The sequence below is a fragment of the Mugil cephalus genome, chromosome 7 (assembly GCF_022458985.1).
Source record: "Mugil cephalus isolate CIBA_MC_2020 chromosome 7, CIBA_Mcephalus_1.1, whole genome shotgun sequence".
Classification (NCBI taxonomy): Eukaryota; Metazoa; Chordata; class Actinopteri; order Mugiliformes; family Mugilidae; genus Mugil; species Mugil cephalus.
The window spans coordinates 21,507,680-21,532,223 of NC_061776.1; the positions used below are offsets into that span (position 1 = coordinate 21,507,680).

General features: G+C 43.7%; 1 protein-coding gene across 2 annotated transcripts in view; it reads left to right on the plus strand.

The window, feature by feature from the left end:
* The window catches only part of LOC125011151 (low-density lipoprotein receptor-related protein 8-like), an 85,217-nt gene that overhangs the window by 16,889 nt on the left and 43,784 nt on the right, over nt 1–24,544 (plus strand). For both annotated transcript variants that reach the window (XM_047590190.1, XM_047590191.1), the window contains exon 3: nt 10,772–10,894. In XM_047590190.1, the coding sequence (XP_047446146.1) occupies nt 10,772–10,894 (123 nt within the window). The remainder of the gene's footprint in view (nt 1–10,771; nt 10,895–24,544) is intronic.

Genomic DNA, 24,544 nt, shown 5'->3' on the forward strand with positions numbered 1-24,544 from the left:
AGAGACCCGTCCTCAAATTGTGTGTCTCTGTGTTTTCTGGACCAGGGACACTTTATTACCAAAAACTCAGAGGCAGGTGACAGACTGCACCTACCAGCTTATTTCATTTGGTTGGCACTTTTTTTGAAAGCTTTTCAGCTACAGATGAAAGCTTTAATACATTTCATAAAGCTAATGTTTTTAATGCTTTTTTTCTTTTTCAAATGTAAAGTTGGTATTTTTATGTGGGGTTTAAAAAACTAAATCAAAATTAAGACTTTATCAATCTATTTTACCACAAGAGGCCCATCCATTTCTTTAGTAGGATTAGTTTTATTTTGAAGGTTGCTGCCTTTTCTGCTCTCTTCTGATAAAAGTAGGATTTGGAGCTGCATCGACGAGCTCCAGCTGAGGAATAGAGCACACGATCTGACCCTTGCCATGGATTTAGAAGCTGCAGTAGAGGCTGCTTCCTGCTGTTAAAACCCTTCCTGCTATCGCCAGTGTCCACCGTAATTAGATTTCTTTGCCAAATGGCTTCATTTTATCCCGAGCACAGGTTTCTCCATAAAATGGGTAGAATTAGCTGAGTAATTATTTGGTTCTTCATCACAGCTGCTTGTTTTTGTCTAAAGGTGCAGCTGAAAATCAGCGAAACGAAAGCCCCAGTTCAGACGGGACATTTACCAGTTCTCAGCTCACACAAATCACATTTAGCACATTAAACGAGGTAGTTGGTCTAAAAGGTGCCTCTCTCAGCCTTGTCCTCCGCTTCAGACTTGTGCGTTTCATTCCTTCCATCGTGCCTTCCTCCAGCGTGGCTCCCTTCCTCTGTGTCAGGGTTTCTCGTGAAACTATGCCGTCCATATTTCATTGGTAAGTCTGCTGGGATTTGACTGTGCTCCCTGCGGAGTCATTAGCAGGCTGCTGGGATTCATTCAGGGAAGAACCTGTCTCCGCCCTGTGTAACTGCATGGCCATACATACAGCAGTTGTTTTAACTCCATAATTAAATGCAAAATTCCTGACTGAATCTAGGTTAAACTTTCCAGTACAAGTGCTGATTTCAATAGTTGATGGCATTACATCTACGTTGCATCACCGAGGCTGCTATAGAAATGCAACACGTAGATGAAGCAGATACAGTGCGTTCTGAAGTGCGCTGCACACCGTCTGAATCGGCTGCCTGTTGTTGTTCCATTGGCGTTCGCCACAGAATTAGATCCTGTCTTCAGTGGTAGCCGACAGCTGGAGAGGGTGCACACAGAAGGAGGCACACCCACTGGCTGCCATCCACTTCCTCCTCTACTACATCTCTGTCTTCATCAGCTGCAGCTATCTCTTCCTGACCTTGCTCTTGCTACAGCTGCCACAGCAGTGCTGGCTGAAGCCTGGATATATTCGAAACTAATTAATTGGATAGTTAATCACACTGGTCAGACTGTTCCCACTACTCTCATAGCTACTCTAATAGCTGTGGTCCAGGCCGTGTTTGTGCCTTCTCAGCGTTCAACTGGACGGAGGAAGCAAACTCTTAGTGTTTCAAATGGAATCATAAAAGAATTTTCATTACTGTTACCCACTCCTCGATAATGCAGCTGTATTTGAACATTAACTTAATCTCATCCTCACTAGCCAGGCTATTCACATGCCTCCTAATTATTTATTTTAAGAGTTGAGTCTCCAACATTGATAATATTACAGATGCATTTGTTCCCGGCAAATTTGTGCAGAGCTCTTCACAATGCTAACTCTGGATTTATTCTATTGAGAAATTAGGCTTCTCTGTTGCGCTTGATCGCCATTTGGTTGAATGTGCATGGATTGCACGGAGAGAAGGAGTTATTTGCAGGTGGGTCTGTTGTCAGTGTGTTTGTGAGAGAGAGTTAGGGCGAGAAAGCCGGGGGGGGGAGAGAGTCTGAGTGCACTGAAGCACGGCAGCCCTTCGACAAAGTATGATTTAACCCATTTAAAGTATTACTTGGTGTTTAAACCTTCGCCACAAATAAATGAATGTTAATAAATGAATGCATTCAGTCTGTTTGTGTGTTCACGGCCTTGCTCTTTGCAGATCGGCCTGATGGGAATAGCTTTCTACGCCCTCAAAGTAAATAAGGACAGAAAATATGAAACATGTCACATCAATTGTGGACTTTCTTTTGCTGGATTTGTAGTAAACTATGATTCGCAGGCAGCTATAGTGGATCACAACTAAGTAAGCATCTGAACATGTTATTTCTTATTCACCAGCCCTCATGAGTCACAGCGAATAACAATTTCACATTTCTACATCACTCAAACACACCACTAAACTCCACATGGCGTGATTGCTTCCTCCCCTCTGTTTGATACACTCTGTCTACTGGCTCATGTTCAAGCACTTCAACAAAGTTCCTGCTGCAATCAAAGAGAGGCATCACAAGGGTGCTTGTACAGAAAGCAAGGAAGTTCTACCAGCTATTTCCCACCTGACCAATTTTAGATTAAAGTGAGAGTTCAGCGTGCTTAATTCCACACTATGTTGAGTGCCCTGTCCATTTGGCCTCCCCTGTAGATTGTGTAACGCCACAGCGAGTTACAGTGAAGAAGCTAGGATGAAAGTGTGGACATATGGCTGTACCTCAAGCATGTTTTGCTTCTGGAAAGCAGAAAAGACAGGGAGAAAGGAGTGTGGCAGAAGGTCAGACACATGGAGAAGGCGTCATGCGGTGAAAGTGAGGGACGTGTGTGTATGTGTGCGTGCACTAGTCAGACACAACATTCACCATATTTTGACAATTCTGCTAGGAAACCTTTGGATGTTTCCCATGTACAGCCCACCTAGACCAGACCAGGCACCCCCGCCCCCAAAGCAATGATGGCAGCAGCCATCCCCAGCAGGACAGTTTAGGAATAACTAAATTAAATTAGTTAATATAAACTAAATTAAAAAAAATTAAGAACAGCACAAGGTGTTGACCTGGCTTCCAAATTCACTAGATCCACAGAGGCCTGTTCCCTCAACCCATAGGACTCAAAGGAACCTACTAACAACATTGTGTTATCAGACACCACAGGACACCCTCAGAAGACCCATGTCTGTTTTGGAGGTTCAAGGGAGACCTACACAATATTAGGATTATGCCTGATCAGTTTGTTATCGCAGCAACATTTGTTCGCTGTTCTGTGGTCTGTTTGTTTTTATTGATTCTTAATGCGCATACAGAATGAAAATAAACAGACCGTCAAAAGAACATGAATAAAAAATGCAGCGAAGCTTGAAAATTGCTTGATAAATCTCGTTTTGTCCTGGACATAGACGTGTCCTGTTACTTTCTCACAGACTCCGGTGCACAGCCACCTTTGCCTCGATCTGCTTTTGCTCTGTCATACTTGAGACTTCAAGGGAAATCTCTTGGGGGTTTAGCCAAGCTGATCCTAAATGTCTTCATGATAAATTGTTGTCGGGTCTCCTCGAAGGAACGGGGGAGCTTTTCTAGCTGCTGCTGCTGCCCAGTCTTGTTTGGCCCGGAGGTGTTAGTGACCTGGCGGGAAGAGAGAAAAACATGTCTTCTAGGAGGCTGAGGGCTATAATTAGCACAGTATGTGTCTTTGACCAGTATACAAGGTCAGAAGAAATGCTGGGCAGTGAACAGCACCAAGTGGCCTCCCTTACCTCTGGCTTCCATCTTGTTTTGTTTTGAGGGTCAGATCATAGTGGCTGTAATGGCAGTCTGTACTGGGATGTTCTGCTATAGTGTATTTACATGCCTGCTTTTATATTCAATATTCTGAATTAAGTTTTAGGTGTTGCTCCTTAATTCTGAGAAATCAAATGACGATGGTGGAGTTAGGTTGCTCCATAAGTATCTTTCCTTTTCACTTCTTGACTAACATGACTAAATTAAAGCAAAGAAAGAAAATGTTAAAAAAAACGGTTGACAGAGACTAAGATTAATGACAGTGACCAATCTTTTAGTGCATTATAAGTTCAATAATCTACTCAATGTGATTTAGCAGACTGCACTCTTAAAATAGAAAAGCTTTGCTGTAACTATCTTTGTCAGGGACCGTCTTTGTCGGTAAACCATCTATTAGAACAGGTTGTTGCCTAGCAACAGCCGAAGATGCCCTCGTGTGTCTATATTGTCTCTTCTGTCAAAACCCTCAAATATTTCTGAATGTTGTCTCAGTGTTTCCGCGTCCGTCAGTGTCATCTCTTTCCCGCAGCTTTACAGATTTTTTTTAGGAGTCCTATCTGCTGTGTTAAATGTTATCATGGCTATCCATATTTGTAACGTAGAAAAGGAAGTACCATAAGACCAAAAAACGTTAAAATAACGCTCATCTGCCAAACAGCGAGACTCGAGTGAAATCACTTTCTCCTTTATTTAGACACAAATCGCTCATCAGACAGACAATAGAAGAACTGGCCATGGTGTAAACACAATTACGTACCCTCCTTTAAGTCCCAAGGGAGGGTATGTAATCCAGTGTTACGCCTTTATCTCTATCTTTTAATATGTGATTCAGTCAATTTGTCCAAAAGGGCAAAATGTATAGAAAGAGAAAGGGAGAGAGATTTAATCAGTAAATGCCACTACTCCATGGCTCTGTGGATCAATACTCTATCAACCAGTGCTGAGTTAAAGCTCAGCCCTGTGTGGCTTTTTGTCTTCCTGTTAGTTCACGTGGCTCAGTGCCAAGCACACGTACCTGACTGACAGGAGACAACACATAGTGACTCCCTCTATTGGCAGACAAGGACAGATGGAAAAAGAACCTAACGAGAAATGGTTTTAGTATTGGTTCTACCTGTTTCGTTGTTTTAATTTGCTTGTCTAATAACAAAAATATGAATTAAAACTTTTTGCATGTGCACCTGCCCGTTCAAAGGACCCATTGAAGTCACTGGCCCTTTTCCATTTCACGAATAGCTTGTCCCATGTCTTGGTGCCATGCTGTATTGTGTATGCTGCCATGATGTCCCATTAATTTTCGAAAGGTCTGGTGATTTGTATGTCGGTTAAACCCAACAGGATATGTAATGTTTCCTGCTTCGACAACACTCCCCTTCTTCACTCTGAGCTAATGAGGCAATTTGTCTTCTGGCACCCAGGAGAATGTGCTTATCACCGCATTACCTATTAAGCTTCTCATGGCCTCCAAAATAAAAGTGCTGTCATTAATATCCGTCATGGAGGGGGAGCAGAATTCTCCAGTACGTGTGCGTGAATGTCAGATGACTGAAAGCTGTCCACTTCTGGGCTATTGTAAATCTCTGAGTGATTGAGTGAGCTCAGTTCTTGACAGGGTGCATTAAGATGTTCATCCAGTAGCCCCTCACATGCACATACATATTCACACTAAAGTCTGATTTATAGTCCTGTGCTGACCTACGCACCAACCCTCCGCCTGGTGCGAGACATTCATACTTGTGCGCTTGTCTGTCTGCTTCGCTCGATGGCGCTGTGTCTTTTTTGCCAGTCAAGTTAATTCTTGTTTCTCTTTCCTGTTTCACATTTAGCAATGAAACTTTATAAATGTTTCCTCTCCACACCTACTTTAACCTTTCCAATTCTTTATTGATCCAAAAGACTCAATTCCAAAATTGCGTGAATTAACAGATCACATTTGTCTTTCATCAGATCAATTTAGATAAGAGATCTTCAATGTTTTTCAATCCAAGGACCACCAAACTGATCGAGAGATTAGGAAGGGACCCCCTATATGTGTCCTATATTAAATTCCTACAACCCCCAACAGATACAACAGCACACTCCCACAAATTAAAAAAATAATAATTTTAATTAAAAAGACCTGTGTTTTAGATTATTGATATGTAACATTGAAAATGAACTACCTGTCTACATAATAGTAGCCCCCAGCTAGGACCCGATTCACCCTTCCTTATGATTTATATTTGTCCCATATTATCTAGTAATGTGATTTGCTTACAGATCTTCTCTTAAACCTCCAGAGACCACTCCCAGACTCACTGAAGGCACCCCGATTAATATCAAACTAGCTTTGCAATTTGAAATCTGGATAATTACCGCGGTCCTTTCAATAACAAGTGAGAGAAACAATTCTCTCTTTTGTTTTTTTCTTCTTACAGTAAAGTTAAAGCAAGTTTTGGCACTGCAGTTTCTGTTTTGTTGTGTCTGCTTCCCTGTGAGATCCGGTGATATGGTGCATTCAATGCTCCGTGATCTGACATGATATTATAATTAGTATCCTGCGATGTGTGTTGTGCTTTTATTTTTAGAAAAACAGAATATAGGAGCGCTCCGATAGCTCGTCATTGCTGCAGTAATAGCTGGACTCAAGCCTGCGCCTTTTGTTCCATTCAGCTCGGTACCCACCCACTTTGCGTCACCTCGACTTTGCTAACGAACTTTCATCCTTTCCAATGTGTGTGTTCAACCCTTGGTGGTTTGAAGCTGCACGTGTTTGGAGTGGTGTTTGTAGCTAAATGCTAACACCAGAAAGGTGAAGATGACAGAGCGCTAACATGGCCACATTTATTCAGTATAATGTTCAGCATCTCCTTTTAGCATGTGAACATTTGCTCATTAGGACTAAACATAAGGGACAGCTGAGGCCGCTGGGAATGCTGTTACTTTTGCAGTTTTGAAGATATTTTCTTGGTGTCCCAGTTTCTTGAGATCATTAAAAAAAATCGAAACGTGTGGAATACAAAATGGGGAAAAACACTTTCAGAGCAAAGTGGGGGACCAATTGGCTGATTAACCATGTAAGTGCCATCTCTTGAGCCACGCCGCTATCTTGGCTAAAAATAGTTAATGGTTGGTGGAGGCTGCAGCTGATGCAGTTTTTACACTCTGACCGACCTGCTGCTGTGGAAAATGTCACATGAGCAGCGAGCGACTCATAACTGATATTTATAAAAATCTCAGCATCAACCAAATTTGGCCACATAGCTACTGTAATAAATCCATCAAACACATCCACATGAAGGATGTGAAAGAAAGATAAAAGGGACCTGAAGCATTTAGATGTTGACGACATCTGTCTCAGAGGAGAAGGCTCCAGGTGGGGTTGCTGGAGCGTGGAGCTCCTTCCCACCTTACCTCCTCCTGGAGACATTACATGGCTGGGTGAACTCCCCTGCACAGGACCCTCACTCTATGTGCGTCACATGTTATTGGCAGATCTCCTGACAAAACTGAATTGTTTTTGATTTTATTTTCCTCCAATGTGCCTCAGTGTAAAAGTCCAACATTTCGGAAGGACGTAATGTGTGTCATTACGTTATGTTTGGATGAGTGAGTCGCTTACACATGTGCAGTGCATGACAAAAGGATTTATGTTCCATAAGTGCTATCTGCCATCTACAGCAATATTGCCTGTTTTTATTCAGTAGTTCACCGTTTCCATTAAGATTCCATAAAGCATTATTACTGCATATGTCACTTCCCATCTCTCCCGCTATTACTCACTTCTGTTCTTTCTCACCTCATCTAGTGCCTTGCCTACTTCTGATTTTCTTGTCCCTTTCCCCTTCAGCCCACCCTAATGCTCAGCCCCACCCCACAACCCCCCCACCCCACGAGCCCCAACATTTTGAAATGTCTCCTAATTAAAACCGAAAGTCATTCCAAGCAGATGGCATGAGCCGGACTGGGTAATTAGCGCGGAGTGAACCGTGGCCCCTGAAGACCTTGACTGAGATGAGTAGAGGGTTCAGTTGGACTGTGTAAGGAGCTCAGTTTGTCATTGGACCTGCAGGGGCCGTGCAACGGATCAACGCGAGATTCTCCAAGTCTTTGTCCTGCGATCAAATAAAGCCTTAAGCACAGTCTCAACCAGTGGGCTGCAGCGCCCTGGGTTCCCAGTTCTGCCCTCATCTGTCGCTTCGCTCGTCTCATGGGAGTCACGTTAATTAACACAGTATTAATACCCGTGCTCAGATTTAGAGGTATAGCAATGGAAGGATTGTTTGAGAAGTGTTAAAATGTTCATCTTGGTCCTGACTTCGAATTTTTATGTATTTTCTTCAAGGATTTTTAGGGCAGATCTTATGAATCTAATTATTCTCTAGCAGGAGGTGTGATGCCTTTAAAGCTTGCATCATTCCTCAAGTCTATCTGTGCGCATCTCTTGAAATGCCAGACCTACACGACTGGTTAATACATTTTTAAAAATATGAGCGTATGACGCGTGCGCTCGTTTTCTAGCAGGATGAACAGAATTTGCATATTCTTCGCGACGCGACCACTCCGCTCATGAGTTCCTGCACTCGAGAGAGGTGTCGGTTTAAAGGATGCCAGACTCCCCGTTTGCCACATAATCATCCGTCGTCACCTTTAACAAAGGCCCGCATTCGTGCTCTCTAATGAGGACTTAAGTGGCACTCAAGCTCCGCTCCGGAAAACCCACACACTTTATGTGATTGAAGAAAAAGAATCATAAAACCATGTTTACCCTTTGTTTTTGTCCGCATTCTTAGACATGGGATTGGAGTTTAGGCAGTTAGGGTAAGAATGAAAGAACAAAAGGCGGAAGGAGTGTGTCATGCTGGAAAGGCAGTGTTTGGGTAGTGTAACGGGGTCAGCTCATATCGTTCAGCATGAAAGAACAGAAAGAATGTTCGTTTAAAGTGTTTGGAAGTGAATGAAACAAGGTTCAGTGATAAACACTTTGGCTGCTGAAATGTATGTCCCATTAGAGCGGCCCAGTTACACGCTTCAGATCCCTATTACACACTTCACACGATGAGCAGCCGTTGGTTCGACATTGGCACTTTGACACAGGAGACATTCGAGAACGGGGCAATTAAATAAGATTTAGATTCAGAGACAAGTAGTTTCTAATTTGAGTGCTTCTTGGTGGCAGACTGTCATGTTTTGTAGCTGCTGGACTGCAGTAACCTGACTTAAAACTACATCACAGATAAAGCAGGGGGCCCGTACTGAAAATGTGAAATGTGCCTAGTTGGATACATAAGTCCATGAGCATTTAAGTCCGAAGTGGCAATAATGTAAGTGCTAAAAACAAGATGTGCTTCTTTTCTGCTCTAGCATTGAAACAACATGTTTTTAGCTGCTCCCAGTAGAAAACTGGATCAGGGGAGCCACGGTATGAGATTAATTTCAAACTTATGCATATTAATCTGTGTTTGGAGTGTCAGGCACTTGTGGGGGTTGGATGTGTAGCTTGCTAGCGGTAAAACTGTAACATTCGCCAGGTTTGACTTCGGGTTTACTTACATCTGTCATGTTCATGCGTAGATGATGTTGACAATTTGGCGAGGTAGGTGAAGTTTCCACTGACTTTCTCGCGCTGTAGCTCTAATTTGGGCGAAGGGCTACACATGACTTTTCGTAGCTGAGAATCGATTTTTTTTCTGATTGTTTTGACACCAAATGGATCTGCAATACATTTTAAAACTCTTAAAAATGGATGTTTCGTCAAGTGGAAAAAAATCCATTATTTATAATCATTGACAATTGCTTCTGTTTGTACATGAATGGCTGAATCACACATGAATATTGTCATAAATTTAAACTTACGCCAACTGAATGCGTCGGCGTATGCAATCTTCTTTTGAAACTGTTTGTGTAGGCTTCATGCAGTGATGGACAGAAGAGTGACAGCGAGTTAGTCACACACATAGTCAGAGCGCCGTGGAGTTGAATTTGTTTACAACAGATCGGTTCTGATTGGTTGTAAGAATTGTGTGCGGAGGGATTTTTTTTTTCTCTAAGAATTAAGTGGAATGCAGAATCTCACAAGAGATATCATCAAACTGTAAATGCTCCTCTTGCTTCTCCAGTTCCTTCAGAAAAATGACTAAGGTTCCACCTCACACCACCAGCCCGACACACTGTACAACTTAAGGCTACAACATAACGGATACAACAGCACGCTGGTGTATTAAGCAAACTTTATTTAGCCATCATTAAGTCTGTGTTACAGAAATTAGGGCATAAGAAAAATAATACCTTCGAAACCAGTCAAGAAAAGAGTTGGGAGTGGTGTGAGAGCAGCCCTCTCTAGAAAACCCATTGCTTGCTCTCTTTCCTTGCAGCCCCTCAGCTGGGTTTAAGCTCCCCACACACCTCTAAGTGCTACATCTAATTTGAAGCATCAGGGCCAAGATGGGGGCCAGTTTAGGAACAGAACAGACTCTGTAACAACACCCAAGAACTGAGCTGAGGGCTTTTAGCCGGTGATTTATTAGATTTTACCCTGGGTCCTGCTGGACTAACAGGCGGAGGAAATTGAATGGCTCAGACTTGTGCCTGTGTCTGTCTCTCTGGACGAGTTAGCAGTCTAGGTGCTGCATTGTGTCGTACTTATTTGCGCGTGGATTTAATTTCTTGCATGACGCTTTAAATACAGACGGTCGTGAGACTTTTGGGAGGCGACCATGATGAGCTCTGCACAGCAGGTGGAAGTTTTGATTTCCGATTCTTGACACGTTTGGTATGTTTATCAGCCAGTGGCCTTGCTGTCTTGTAGCTTTCAGCGTTACAGGTTTGGGAGGTAAAAGGTTTAACCTGCCTGAGCTCGCTCACTACTGTGTGATTGAAAAGCCGAGGGAGAGATTAGACAGGCAGCACAATGAATAAGAGTCAAGAAAACAGAGAAGTGGAGATATTAAGTGAATGCTATCACAGAGGAGGGCGAGCTGCAGAGAGGTTGCACAAGAATAATGATGATCTGCGATTCAGATAACGTGGCCGGTGATTAGGCACTATTGTACACTGACCAGGCTTTTCCCCAGGTTTTAAATTCCATTTCTCATCTTGTTATTCTCTTTCTTCTTTCTTTTCTCTTTGAGCAGCCAGGAAAACGTGTGCCCCTGCCGAGTTTGCCTGTCTAAATGGACAGTGTGTCCCGGGACGGTGGCGCTGCGACGGGGAACCAGAATGTCCGGATGGCTCTGATGAGGCAGAGGAGACCTGCAGTAAGTAAAACCCTCCACCAGCACAAATTAGGACATCTTAAAAAGGCATTTTTTATTGTCTTAACTTGTCTTAATTAATTAAATATTGATTTCACAATATAATAGCTACAGAATAATGGCTGCACTGGCGGTTAGACTGGTTCCCTGTAAGCCTTGCTTTCAGGAAGTGCAAATCTGTCTGCCACCTCGCATGAAATCTCCCGGGAAAATTAATTCTTGATCTACAGCACAAAGGAAATGTTTACCCGCTGGCTGATGGCAGCTTTACCCAAGTGGATGGTGGATCCACAAGTGTGCAACCTGAACTCAGTAAAAGAGAACGCAGTGTAGGCGAAGAGGCAGAGTGGGAAAAACAAGTGAACGTCAGATTGAAATTTGTGTGACGATTCAAAGCAGACATTAATTCAGTATTATTCCTGCGAGATCGGTAAGTAACAGCACACGCCTTCGGGTGTTTTACTCTGCTCTTACTCTGAGGTTGGGGGTTGTTGTTCATATTGACTGCCTCACGGCTAACTCATGCTAACCTATTTAGCCTGTCGTCTGCTAAATTGTTGAGCGTTACTAGACTACTACCAGGAGCTACTGAATGAGGAAACCAGGAACAGACACAAACAAAGACGGATGTTTTAGCGTTAAAATAGTTCATACCAACACAATCCGCTTTCCGACACACACCAAGAGTTTTTATGCGCTTATGTCTCCATCGTAGGCAGTGAAGAAATATACCTCCAGTGTGTCCAGATTCAGATTTCTCGTTCACACCAACAACTGACCTTTTAATCTTATGTCCTTAGTGAGCGCACTTCTTCTATCTCTTAAAGCGTTATTGATTGCCTGTTGGCCTTTGTTGCAGTGTGAGGGACACATAAGATAAAAAAGATACATAGGTTTTGTTCTTTTAAAAATGTAATTTTTTTTTTACAAAAAGGCTAAAACCAAAATTAAACAGTGGAAAACCCTCTTAGTTTTAACCGTGCACAGTTCAAACACACATGGTACATCCCAGGGATTGCAAATTGACGCAATGTGCTGTTGTAAGCAAAAAAAAAAAAAAGTTTGGCATTGCTGATTTAAAGTGTATGGATTAGAACTGAGCCTCAAAACACACACACACTACCATTTATAAATCCTCTTTGCACAGAGAAAAACATTTGAACAATTTTACACTTTAAGCCAAGAATGAGAAATTCCTCGCTCAAAATGTGACGGCTTTTCATTTCATTTCTTTGACTTGTGTCACTGCAAAAATAGATAGATAAATAAATAAACAAATCAAGGGCAAAATTGTTAAACCTGAAAGGAGTTTACTGCAACAGTAATAATTAAAAAAGGCTGCGTAATTATGCAGGTTGGATCTAGATATGCTGCCAGTCATTTCAGATAAGGATTAATCTGACTCTCTGAAAACCTGCATTCAGGTTGCTAATTTCTCCCGTTATCGTGGCTCTGGTGGCAGTTCAGCCGTCTCGTCGGCCTCCACTTTCCCACGCACTTCACTCGTCAATGCTGTCTGATGACGAGTGCAACAAAGGCCTCGATTATCTCTCTGCCAAGCTGTTGGAGCTGAGGATCACTGGCTGGTTCCCTGTTAGCCTGTGCCAGTCTCACTCCCCCACAAAAGGGTGGGGAGGATCGGGTCCTGATCGGGGTTAGGTGAGTTGACTCCAGAACCAAGCAGGCACTCGAGTGTAGGAGGCTTGAACCAATCGTTAATTGTTTTCTTTCTCTAATGCTAATTTTCTTTTTCTCCCCTGGCTCCTTCTCTCTCGGGGTTAGAGATATCAGACGGAGCTGAAAGGCACTGCGCTGATAGATAACAATGTCTTAAGGAAAAGAAGGGATATCCACACACAGGAACAAAGGGTAGTATTCAGCTGAATAAACTGAAAACTGAATAGAAAACAAAAACTGTGGATCCTGTAGCTTGCACAAGTCATTTTGATGGGATTCATTAAATTCGATTTTAATGTCCACGTCCATTTTCTCTATAAAGTCTATGATTTAACCAGCTAAATAAAATAAATCCATCTGTTTCTCGAACTATTTAACTTCACTTCAGTGAAACATGAACTCAGTTCTTTTTTCACAATAGAGTTTTCTGCTATTTTCTCTGTTTTCTCATTAGATTAAAGTGGGTTAGAGTTAAGTTAAGGACATATGATGTCTCATACTGTAATGCACCAGTTTATCAATATTTGGAGGTCCAGTGGAGCTTAGTCTCCATCAGTCCAGTCTGATCAAACCACACAGACCCAATGAAGATTTTTAATTCTAATCTCTTTTACAGTATTAAGAATACATAAATAAGTAATCTGTGAATATTTAATGTTATTGAAAAACTAAACCAGCTTCTGCTTCCATCCTTTCCTAAAAAGATGACTCCCAAATCTGATAAATGGATATTACACTGTGAATGAAGACGAATCTTTGAGAACACATTTCCGCAAAAACACAAGTACAGAAATACTTTTACTAAATGAAAATATTGCAAGGAACTATGAACAACAATGATTCTGTTTGTTATTCTTTCTTAAATAACGAGCCATTTACAAGAGGTTTGAATAATTATTTTAATAACGATGTCTTGTTGGAGTGTAATAAAGTGTTGAATATTGATTGATGATGATACCGATATTATGCCACTGAGCATTATCGTGCTTTGCATCTTCAAACTCTTCTTTGGAGTTGATGTGTGAAGGGATTAAAATGGATCCATCTAAGCGGGAAATGAATCCAGAAACGGCAGAATGAATCTTTCAGAGGACATTCATTCTAGTTTTGTCATGTTTTAGTGACTGTGGATCCGTGGCAGTAGGTTGGTTTGATGAATAATGTAGCAGTCTAGCAAAGCTTCTAATGCAACTCACAGAAAGTTGAATGCAGGGAGGGAGACATAAAGGGACCTCTGAAGGATAACAAGTTTATATTGGAAATCCAATTAAAGATAAATGAATGAAGGATTCATCTCTTGGCTGCAGAGCAAAGAGACAGAGATCTAGGTTGGAAAGGAAGTCATTTATATGGAAATCGCTTTTTTATTCACATGATGTTGTAATGTCAGAGATTATGAACACCAACGGCCAAAAATGTTGCGGTTCTCTCTCCAAACAAATATCAGTTCAATCCGATTGAAATCCGGGTTTGGATTTGGTTAATGTTCTCTGAAAAGTCAAGAGCAAGTGCAGCACAGGTTGTCTTCATCCTGTAGACTGCATCCTGAACGGAGGGATTGCTAATGAGATCTTCTTCATCAGTGCTGTGTTTCTCTTTGAGTGAATCCAGCTGTGCCATAATCGCAATGAAGAGAAAAGAGTAAAGAAAGACTCAAGGGTGGACTCTGTACAAACGTGCGTCTGAAGCAACGGCAGCCGACCTACTCCTGGCAGCTCTCTCATCATCTATCTGATTAACCTCTCTTCACTGGTAAATTATGCGTTTGTGCCCACCACTAAAGCTATAATGAGAACAGTACATCTGTCTGCACAAATCTCTTGATGTACCTCGTTTCTCTGATTGGAAGAAGATGCAGCAAACAAGCTCTGATATTAAAGGAACAATGTGTACCATGTTTACTGTGTGATCAGGAATAACCATGTTGTATTAGCAGAGATTAGGAGTGTTATGTATGTAATTTCTTGTCCAGGACCTCTGTTTTTGTTTTAGCTATGCCTATGGAACCTGGAAGCAAGCAAACTGTGACCAAACTGTACTCAGTTTGACCTAAAAAGTGTTGCTGGCCTTCTAAAAGTACACAAAATGCTTGTCATTCAGGTGGTAACAGTAGATTTAAGGAACACACCAAAGTGATGGTCAGACGTTTTCGTCGGGTACTGAGTATCCACTAGTTTGTTGGCCAACTAAAGCGTTGACAGTGTACCTACATCGTAGGGTGTTACACTGTCAAACACATTTATACCCGCGTGCTGGTTGTCATACTTTAACGAATTATTACACTGAAACACTAGACAGTGACTGAGCAGGTGTGTTGAGTTTCACTCTGCACTTCACACAGTGGTGAGTAGAACTCATGTTGGAGTTAAATGGTTCAACAGTAACTTTCACTGAAATGAATACAGCACAGAACATAGAAAATACATCTGAGTAGATGGAGCCACAGTGTGTAGCCAAATTCCTGGGGAAGTGCAAGTCATGGTACACGTGGCTCGATAAAGATCTCTTTGATCGGCTGATTAGCTCACGAGACAACAAAAGAAAAATTGAGTTAATAGTCCAATGAAGTTCAAAGAGACAGTGATTGTGCCTTTGTGGGGTTTAGTGTGATCTTACCTTTAGTGATACTGCTGCTAGGCAACTAGGCATCTAGAAGCCATGGAACTAACAAGTTAGCTAATGACTAGGTAACTTAACCTAAAAAGGAACTGCAAAGGCATGATTAAAAGATAAAATCTTTGGGAAAATTTATATTTTTATTTTTTTGAACACCTCAATACATCAGCTCAATAAGTTGTTAGCTTGTTCGTGATCACTAGCTGCCACAATTTGGATGTAACGTAATTAGCCCTATCTTATATAACCATTATTTCCATAGAGATGCTTGCTGTTGTCAGCGTATAATGTTGCCATGCCCTTGTAAGTATACCTTGTCCTCAACCTGGCAACCCATGTGTGTTTCAAATCTTGGGAGGGATGTGCTGACGGGACAACTATCTTCACTATCTAGAATTTGGATTGTATTTTAAGTACTTGTTGTACTAGTTATATATTAAAGTTATATATATAGTTATATATATAGTAATATATATATATATTAAAGTTTTACGTACTGTTAATTTTTTTTTTTTTTTTTTTTTTTTTTTTTCTTTTTTTTTGTCTGCATTTGTCTGCATAGTTGAACACCACAGGGTGTCAACATTATATGAGGTTCATGCAGTTATATTCTTGCAGCTGAAAGCTTTATTACTTCAGTGCGTGAGTGTGACCATCACCAGCCCTCCCTGAGAACTGTCCTGTTGAACTTTATTGAGTGTAGTGACCTTGTGTGGCAGGGAGGGCAGTGCTACACCTCAGTGAATAGAGGGGGGAACAAAGGAAAGAAAATATGTAGAAGGATGGACAGTGGAGGAGATTGATTGTGGTGCTAGTAGGAACTAGTGGAGTACAGGGTTCTGTGCTTCCCAAGTCACCTCACTCAAGTATGACTGGGTACAGTCATCTCTGGAGAGATGAGAGAGTCCAGGGGGGGTAAGGGTGTCCCAATGGAAGGAGAGAAATCTGCCATAGGGCACGTAGTGACAGAGTGAAAGCGAAAATCCAGCCCTTAATAGCCGGGACTCATCAATTCTTTTTGATGTGATCCAGCACGGGCTGGCAGGTGACAACACACATGCATGTGGGCATTCCCTAAATATGAGTGAGACCATTACCAGGGCCCAGAGTCAGGTCAGAAGCCCCAGCGCCCGAGAACCTCCACCCCAGTGTGGGGCGCATGGGTGACAGGACCAGAGAACCACCGTAGCCACGGGGCAAGCCACACCCCAGCGCAGAGGCGAGCGACGACCAACACCCCCAGACCCGCCAAGCAAGCACAAGTCGGTGCAGGCCAGAGCAGCTCCCCATACCCCCCACACCCCCCAGCCACTGCAGCCCGTCCACCCACCGCCGCCAACACCCCCCCCAAAGACCCCACCCCCCGCCCGCAGGGCAGCCATGGACACCTCTCCAGCCGAGAGGACCCCCCCAGGAGCCCAGCAAAGCCCCCGCAGACGGGCACCAGCCGAGCGCCAAACCAGGGACGGGCCATCCGAGCAGGGGGGCCAAGGTGCCGGCCCCGTGCCCCTGGCGCACCCAGGCCAGGGAGACCACGGGAAGAGGGAACCCCCATCCGCCAGGGAGAGACCCCAGCCCCCCATCGAAGGGAGAGGGAGAGCACCAAGCCACCACCCGAACCAGTCGATACCGGAACAACCGGGCACCCAAGGGAGCCGCCACGAACCCGTCGCCACGCAGCACCGGGAGACAAAGCCAGGCCAAGAGGACACCAGAGAACCTAGGTAGGTACCCCTACCAACCGCCGTGGGGCCACAGACCGCCAGCCCAAGATCCCCCTGCTAGCGGAGGACCAGGCCCCCCAAGCCATGCCAAGGGATAATGAAAAGTGACAGTGTCCCTATTACTGTGCTTCCTCAGTCCCTGATGAGGAAGCAAGCCCCTACACCGTGACCCTGTGACCCTGGATGTGGTGTGGTGCATTAAGACAGGGGGCAAACAGGAGGCAAACAGGAGGGTCAGAGGACTGCAGCACACTACTGTCCTGCAGCCTGCCCTGACCCTGACCGATCCTGGGTGGACCCCTAAGGTGAGGTGCATTAAAAACTTGGGATGGGTGTGTGTGGTGTATCTAGCCTTGGTTGTAATGGGCGACATAGTGTATGGTGGAGTGTGAGGTGAGTGCAATTTAGGAGGCAGGCAAGTGAGGGCCAAGTCCCTGGCAGCAGGGCCAAGGCACAACAGCAGCCCATGGGACCCACAGACGGGGCGAGGGCCCCCAGGACTCAGGAAGTCCCCCGACCAGACCCCGCCCCCAGCCCAGAACAGCAACCAGGATGCGACAGACCCCCAGGAAACCCCGAAGAACCATCACCGACCAGCCGAGGAATGGCATCAGCTAACCCCCCATCCACCCCCCGCGGTGGCAGGGGTGCCCCCCAGGCGGACGGAGACCCCACCCCCCGCAGCCCCCCCAGCCCCAGCGCGACGGAGCGACCGGACATGCCCAGGGTGGTATTCAGGCAGCCCCCCACACCCTCCGGCTCCGACCCCAAGGCGCCGGGCGTGGCCCCGACCGCCGGGGCCCCCCGGACCCCAGGAGGGCCCCCCACGACCAGCGAGGGCCCAGCCACCAGCGGAAGGAAGGAGGGGCCGGAGGAGGAGCCGGGCGAAGGGAGGAGGGCGCCGCAGAGGGGAGGGAGAGGAGGGGACAGGGAGCCCGCCAGCCCAGACCGCCAAGGCCCACCAGGAGATCCAGGGAGAGTCGGCCACCGATACACCACGACCCCAGGAAAGTGAGCAAGCGCCGAAGCCACAGGGAACCCCAGGCAAGTCACCAGCGCCACCCCAACTGGGGGAGAGGGAGGCCAGCCGGGTAAACCGCTCAGGGCCGGAAGTCAACCCAGGGGTGAGAAGGAGTAGGGCACCCCTAATGCATGCTCAAGGTGTTGTGGTCCGGGGATCCTCCTTAGTGAACCTGGATGAAGAGGGCAATAAAATCTTTTCCATAACGACATTCATCACTGTGAGAGAAATATTATTATAGCATTACAGTAGGTGGAACAGAAGTGGCAAAAGCTAGCAGGCAAAGTCAAGATGCAAATTAAGGTTGAGGGAGTCGCAGAATACAGACCATTTTTTGGCAAACAAAGTCAACTGATTTTTCCGGGTAGCAGATATTTTCTCCAGTGATATATAATCGGAAAGAAGGTTCAACCACTGGGAAATGTTTAGTGACTGTTTGTTCTTCCAGTTCATAAGGATTGTTTTCTTGGCGATGGTGAGAGCTACAAGGACAGATTGTGATAGATGGTGAGGAAGACTGATTGTTTCCAGGTCACCAATGAGGCACAAGTTAGGGGTTAATGGGATTCTGCAGTCCAAAATTGAGGAGAGTTTCTGTGTTACAAGTGACCAGAAGTGCTGTACCGGAGAACAGAGCCAGAGAGCGTGGAAATAAGAATCTGAATAGTTTTGGGTGCATTGCGTACATTTGTCGGATTGGGAGAAGCCCATTCTATACATCTTGTATTGAGTTGTGTGTGATCTGTGGAGTACTTTAAACTGGATCAGCTGTAAATTCGAGTTTTTGGTCATTTTAAATATATTTTGGCAGATCTGAGTCCGGAAATCAAAGTCTGTAGACAGGGAAAGATCGGCTTCCCATTTTGATATTGGTACATGTATTAAATGTGTGGTTGATAGCAGCTTATATATTAAAGAGAGGGTTTTCTTCTTTTTCGGTATGAGTTTTTTAATGTTGGTGACGAATTGTGGTGGCTGTATGCAGTTCTGGAGCACTGGGATTTTCTTTCTGATTGTCTTGGTCACCTGTAGGTATTGGAGGAAGTTTCCATTTCTTATTTCGAACGTATCAATAAAATCTCTGTGATTCATAAGTAAGTTCCCCTGGAAGAGGTGATGGAGGTGGGTTATTCCTTTATGCTTCCAAGTGCTGAGGTGAAGAGGGACTTTGTTATTCACAAAGTCAGGGTTGTGCCAAATTGGGGAGAACCCACAGGGTTCCAGCAGGGATCCTGTGGTCTCTAGACTCTTCCACCAAGCCGACAGGGTGGCGGCAATAATGGGGTTTTGGAAGCAGTTATGACGCTTAAGGGTGATTGTAATGAAGGGCAGGTCCGAAATGCATATGTTGTGGCAGTCGGCCTGTTCTATTTCTAGCCACAAATTGTAATCTGCCTCTGGGTTTATCCATTTGGTGATGTATTGCAGCTGATTTGCCAGGTAGTAGTTTGTAAAGTTCGGTGCATCTAGTCCTCCTTCTGATTTATTTTTTTGAAGGGTGGTGAGGCTAATTTTTGTCTGTTTGTTTTTTGAGTAAAATTTGGTGACTGCAGAATCTAGGTTCTGGAACCATTTTGCTGTGGGTTTGAATGGGATCATGGAAAATAAGTAATTAATTCGTGGCAAAATTTTCATTTTGACTGTTGCTATGCGTCCCATCAGAGAGATAGGAAGATGGGTCCAGCGCTTCAGGTCATCACAGATTTTCTCCAGGAGTGGATCGAAGTTCAGTTGCACTAACTCTGACAATTTAGGTGAGATGTTTATGCCCAAGTATTTGATATTACCTATGGAAAAGGGTAGTTGGGGTTTATGGTCTGCAGGATCCCATGCTTTGTCCGTTATTGGTAATATTGTTGATTTGGACCAGTTGATTGAGTAGTCAGAGAGGGCTGAAAATTTTGAAATACAATTATAAGCTTCCTGTAATGATCTCTGAGGTTGTTGCAAGTAAAGTAAAACATCGTCAGCATATAGATTGATCTTATGTTCAGAGATGGGTGAGTGGATACCCTGGATACTGGAGTTCTGACGTATTGCTGATGCGAGCGGTTCAATAAATATAGCAAACAGTAGGGGAGACAGGGGGCATCCTTGTCTGGTTCCCCTCTGTAAGGTGAAGCTTTGTGATGTGAAACCATTGGTGGTGACTGTGGCCTTAGGTGAATTATACAGTGCAGCAACCCAGTGGATAAATGACTCTCCAAAGCCGAAATTTTGAAGGGTGGCAAAGAGGAAAGCCCAGTTAACTTTATCAAAGGCTTTCTCAGCGTCCAGTGATAAAACAATGGCTTCTGTATTTCTACGCTGGGACATGCTGATCAGGTTAAGGAGCCGTCTAACGTTATTTGTAGATTGTCGGCCTTTGATGAAACCTGTTTGGTCATTGAGAATTATTGATGAAATTACTTTCTCTAGTCTAGATGCTAGTGCTTTGGAAATAATTTTGATATCTGTATTAATCAATGACAGAGGGCGATAGCTGGAAGGGAGTGTTGGGTCTTTATCAGGTTTTAAAAGTAATTTAATTGCAGCAGTATTCATTTGGGATCTTATGCAACCTGTGTTTTTGATTTCTGTAACAGACCTTAGGAACAAGGGGGCCAGATCTGACCAGAACTGTTTCATAAATATGTGTACTGTTAATAAATATGTGGCATATTCATTGTCAAATGTAATCTGTAAAACCCTCTTTTTGTGATTAAAAGCTCCAAGCTTCACAGTTATAAATTAATCTTTATTTTTCCGTTATTTAAAGAACACAGACCAGTGATAGCGTTACTGTTTTACTTAGGCTAATTACATGTAGCACACCATAATGCATCATGCTCTGATTATTCTATGGCCTGATAAGCCACATGAAACGGAAAACCCTTTTTACATCCATGTGCCTCCCAAACGTCCTGTACTTTCTGTCTGTTTCAATTTCACATATGTAAAAACATACAGCACACACATTTACACACACACACACACACACACACACTGCTAAGAGGCTCTGCTCTCGGTGCTGCAGACATCTGTGCCACAATCTTTCTGGCTCTCCGAGTGGATTCCCAATTACACGCTGGAGTAGCGTTACACTGCCGTATTAAGAATTTAAATTCGGGCCACACAGAGAGAGTTACTCTCGAGCACTGAAAAATGAATGACTCTTTGGAGAAGCATGTGAAGTGCCAGAGCTCATAGTTTTGTATTAGTTTAGTGTGTAATCAAGGAGGAACTGGGACACTGCAGCCAGCTGTGCAGCAGCTTCTCAGGTCTCTCTCCAACTCAGTGACACTTTCATGCACTCTGCGTTGCCCGAGTCACTTTTAAGGATTCAACAAGAAGAGGGGAACGTTAGCTGCTTGACACTTTCAGACAAAACGGGCGAGTTCCGCTCAGTTCTGTGTGTCACTTTGTGCTCCGCACTTTTGAATTCGTTTCTTGGAGCTGACAGGCGTGAGGGAACATCACAACGCTCCTTGCGGCGTTTGTCAGTGTGCGAGGACAAAATATTCACCAAACGTGAATTGGTGAATATTTTAGAAATATGGGCTATTCACGCACATGGACCTACTCCTTTTAAAATATGCTTTCAATTTGCTGCTCTGAGTGTTATGTAATTTATAGTGGATTATAGATATTTCTCAGAACGAGGCTTTCGTTAAACCTCTTTGTAGATATTGAGCTTCAAACCCTGCCGAACGTTTTCTGGAGGAGTTAATCTTTTATTGACTTTATAATGGGGCAGATTTACTTTGTAACTTACTTTGTTTGCGTCGCCCATTCTGGACGGTGCCGTTTACTGCTCTGTTTGTGCAGAAATGTAGTTTGTTAATTAGTACCAAGGAGCCATTGGTATTTCACTGCAGGTTGTTTATGTGACTACCAATATTCCAATATTCCAACTTTCTGTTGACTCTTGTGTGCCCATTTCAATATTTTCCTGCTCAGGAGATGGTCACTGTGTCACTTCAAAAGCAGGCTTCTATACTGTTGTGGACCCTAACAATTCTGGGTCTTATATAATGTGGAAAAATAGTTTTTCCTACACAGACACTGACTCCATTTGAAGACGAAACAGATGTTGACTTTACATCAGCATTTGCATCCATGTTTTCTGCAGTTTAAAAAAATCTGTTTCATATTTCTTCTTCCCCTGGGAAACAAACATTTAACATAAATATTTTCCACTGGACCCTTAAATGTGGGCCAAGCAGTAAGACAGGTATTGAGGTGGCATGTTTAAACATAAATTGTTTATTAAAAGTGAATGTAAAAAAAATGTCTTGTATTGCAGTTTCCTTAACACCACAGAATGACATTCAGAAATCTCCTAAAACAAAAAAAGCATCCAGTTATCACATCAGAAGCTGGACTGAGCTTCTTCAGTGGTTAACTTTCAATTTTTTTGCAGAGTATTTTTGATTTGTGTCTATTGCAGCTCTGGTTGAAAGTAAAAAAATCAGTAATGCCATAAAAGCGGAGTTCTGTCTACTAAGAGCATGAAAGTCCTGAGTGTCTCTGTGTTTTGGCCCCGTGATAGAAAGGAAAGCTCTCCTGTGTGTATCCAGCACAAAGTGTCTGCTGAAATATTCGTTTCCAAAAAATTTAAAGCTGTCAGTAGTCTGACTGTACTCAGCCGGTGAACTGTCGTGGAGCTCCGCCACGGTGCTTCATATTGAGCAGGAGCCCATTCCTCAGTACGTTACTTGCTAAAGCACTTTACAGGACAACAATTTTCCATCTTGTAGTGTGCAAGCATGTAGCGTGTTCTCTTGTACCAGATCTATAATTCAAAGAGGGAGGACGTGGCAGCACTAACCTAGTCTAATGAAGCGGTGAATCTGACTGTGACTCGCGTTATCTGAGCATTTTGTGCCCTTTTAGCCCCAAGCTTCTTCCTCTTGATCATCTGACCCTGAGCATTTACATGGCTGAGAGTATGGACGCAAATGCATGTGCAAGGATGTCGGAACATTTTAGCTGTGTCAGTTTGAGTTGGCGGTTCAGTGTTTTCCTGAAATAGGTTTTTTGAGAAATCTCCTTCTAAATGAGGCCTTTTAATTGGAACATGTTACTAGCGAAGCTGTCGAAATAAGATAAACGCTCAGTTTTCAGATCCAAAAGCTGTCATGGACTACAGCTTGAATCACAGCTGTACTCTATTTATTATCAACTCAGAGAAGTCAAACACACATTCAGTTATACAGATGAGCTGCAAATGATGACTTCTGCGCAATCCTCGGTTGTTATGAAGCTGCAGTTCATCATATCAGATCAGTTGAACACATTATTTCAGGTCCACAGAGTTCATTAGGCCTCCTTTTATCACACTGTCATACCACATGTCCACTGACAATGACGAAGGTTTTCTGTACGCATTCACTTAAAGCCCTTTTTAAGGCAAAAGGCTGTCAGGAATAACGTCCATTGGAGTGATCAGCTGAAAAAACAAAGCTATTACTCCATCCCAAACAGATCTCCTGCCAAAATGCCACAGTGCGGACAAATCCTCATTTTTCACTGGTAAACAACAGCCTGGAAGCGACTTCATCTGTGAATAACCCGTTTATATTAAGTTGCCCCCTTTTTTTTCAGACTCATTACCCACGTCTTTATGAAATCTGCACTTTCACTAATCAGTAGCTGTCATGGTGAGCGGTGAGGTGCCATTGCTTTGTCGTAGCGATGTCTGGTTTCTCTGTTTGGATTCGGGAAGGGCCGAGCTCACGCTTCATTAAGGACTGATCGCTTAAAAGGACAGGACAGCTCGGGCTGCGCTTGGTGGATTCACATTCTGCTCAAGACTTTGCTCTGCCCGACTTTCCTCCTTCATCTCTTTCTACTTTGTATGGATGGCTTTGATTTTGCTTTAGGATAAGAATCTGAAAGGTCATGCAGCACTTTCCCCCTTCCCCCTTCATACAGTATCTCGCTGTTGGCATGTCCCCTTCTTATGCATTCCTTTGTGCTCCGTAGCTCTCCTTTGTATTCTCTTTTTCCTCATCTTTCTATCCCACCCCTTTCTTTCATTTTCTGTCAGCTCCTTGTTGTCTGTCAGGTGATACATGGACCTCGATTTTATTCAGAGAGCTTGTTAATTCGTCTTCGGCAGATTCCACCTCCTCGCTCCTTTCATCGCTTCATGTTTCTTGTGTTTCCTTCCTACACAGCCAGCCGGTCTGTAGATGTTCACACATTACTCAGCCCTAATCGTCATTGATTTCCGTTCATCATTTCTCCCCATTTAAATACTCGGTGCCTGATATGTCTGGAAAGCATTACAGTATAATGTTGTGACGGAAAAAAAGAAACGTTTCTGTTGCTCGCGTGACAAATGTACCTCTGACAGAGACGATATTGAATTCTGTCGCGCGTCTCGACTCGATGGATGGGACTTTTCCACCGCGGTTCCGCACTTTCCAAACTTCCCTGCGCAGCAGAGCTGTCTGTCAGGTGGAGGAGGCAAGTCACATGATCACTCTGCTGTTTGGCTAACAACAGGATATTTCGAGAAAGTATTCTAGTGTGGTGCAGCTGTCAAGCATGAATGACACGAAGCCTTTGTTCGCTCACCACACACTGCAATATGCCAAGAAATGAGGAATGTGGCCGGAAAAATGGCTG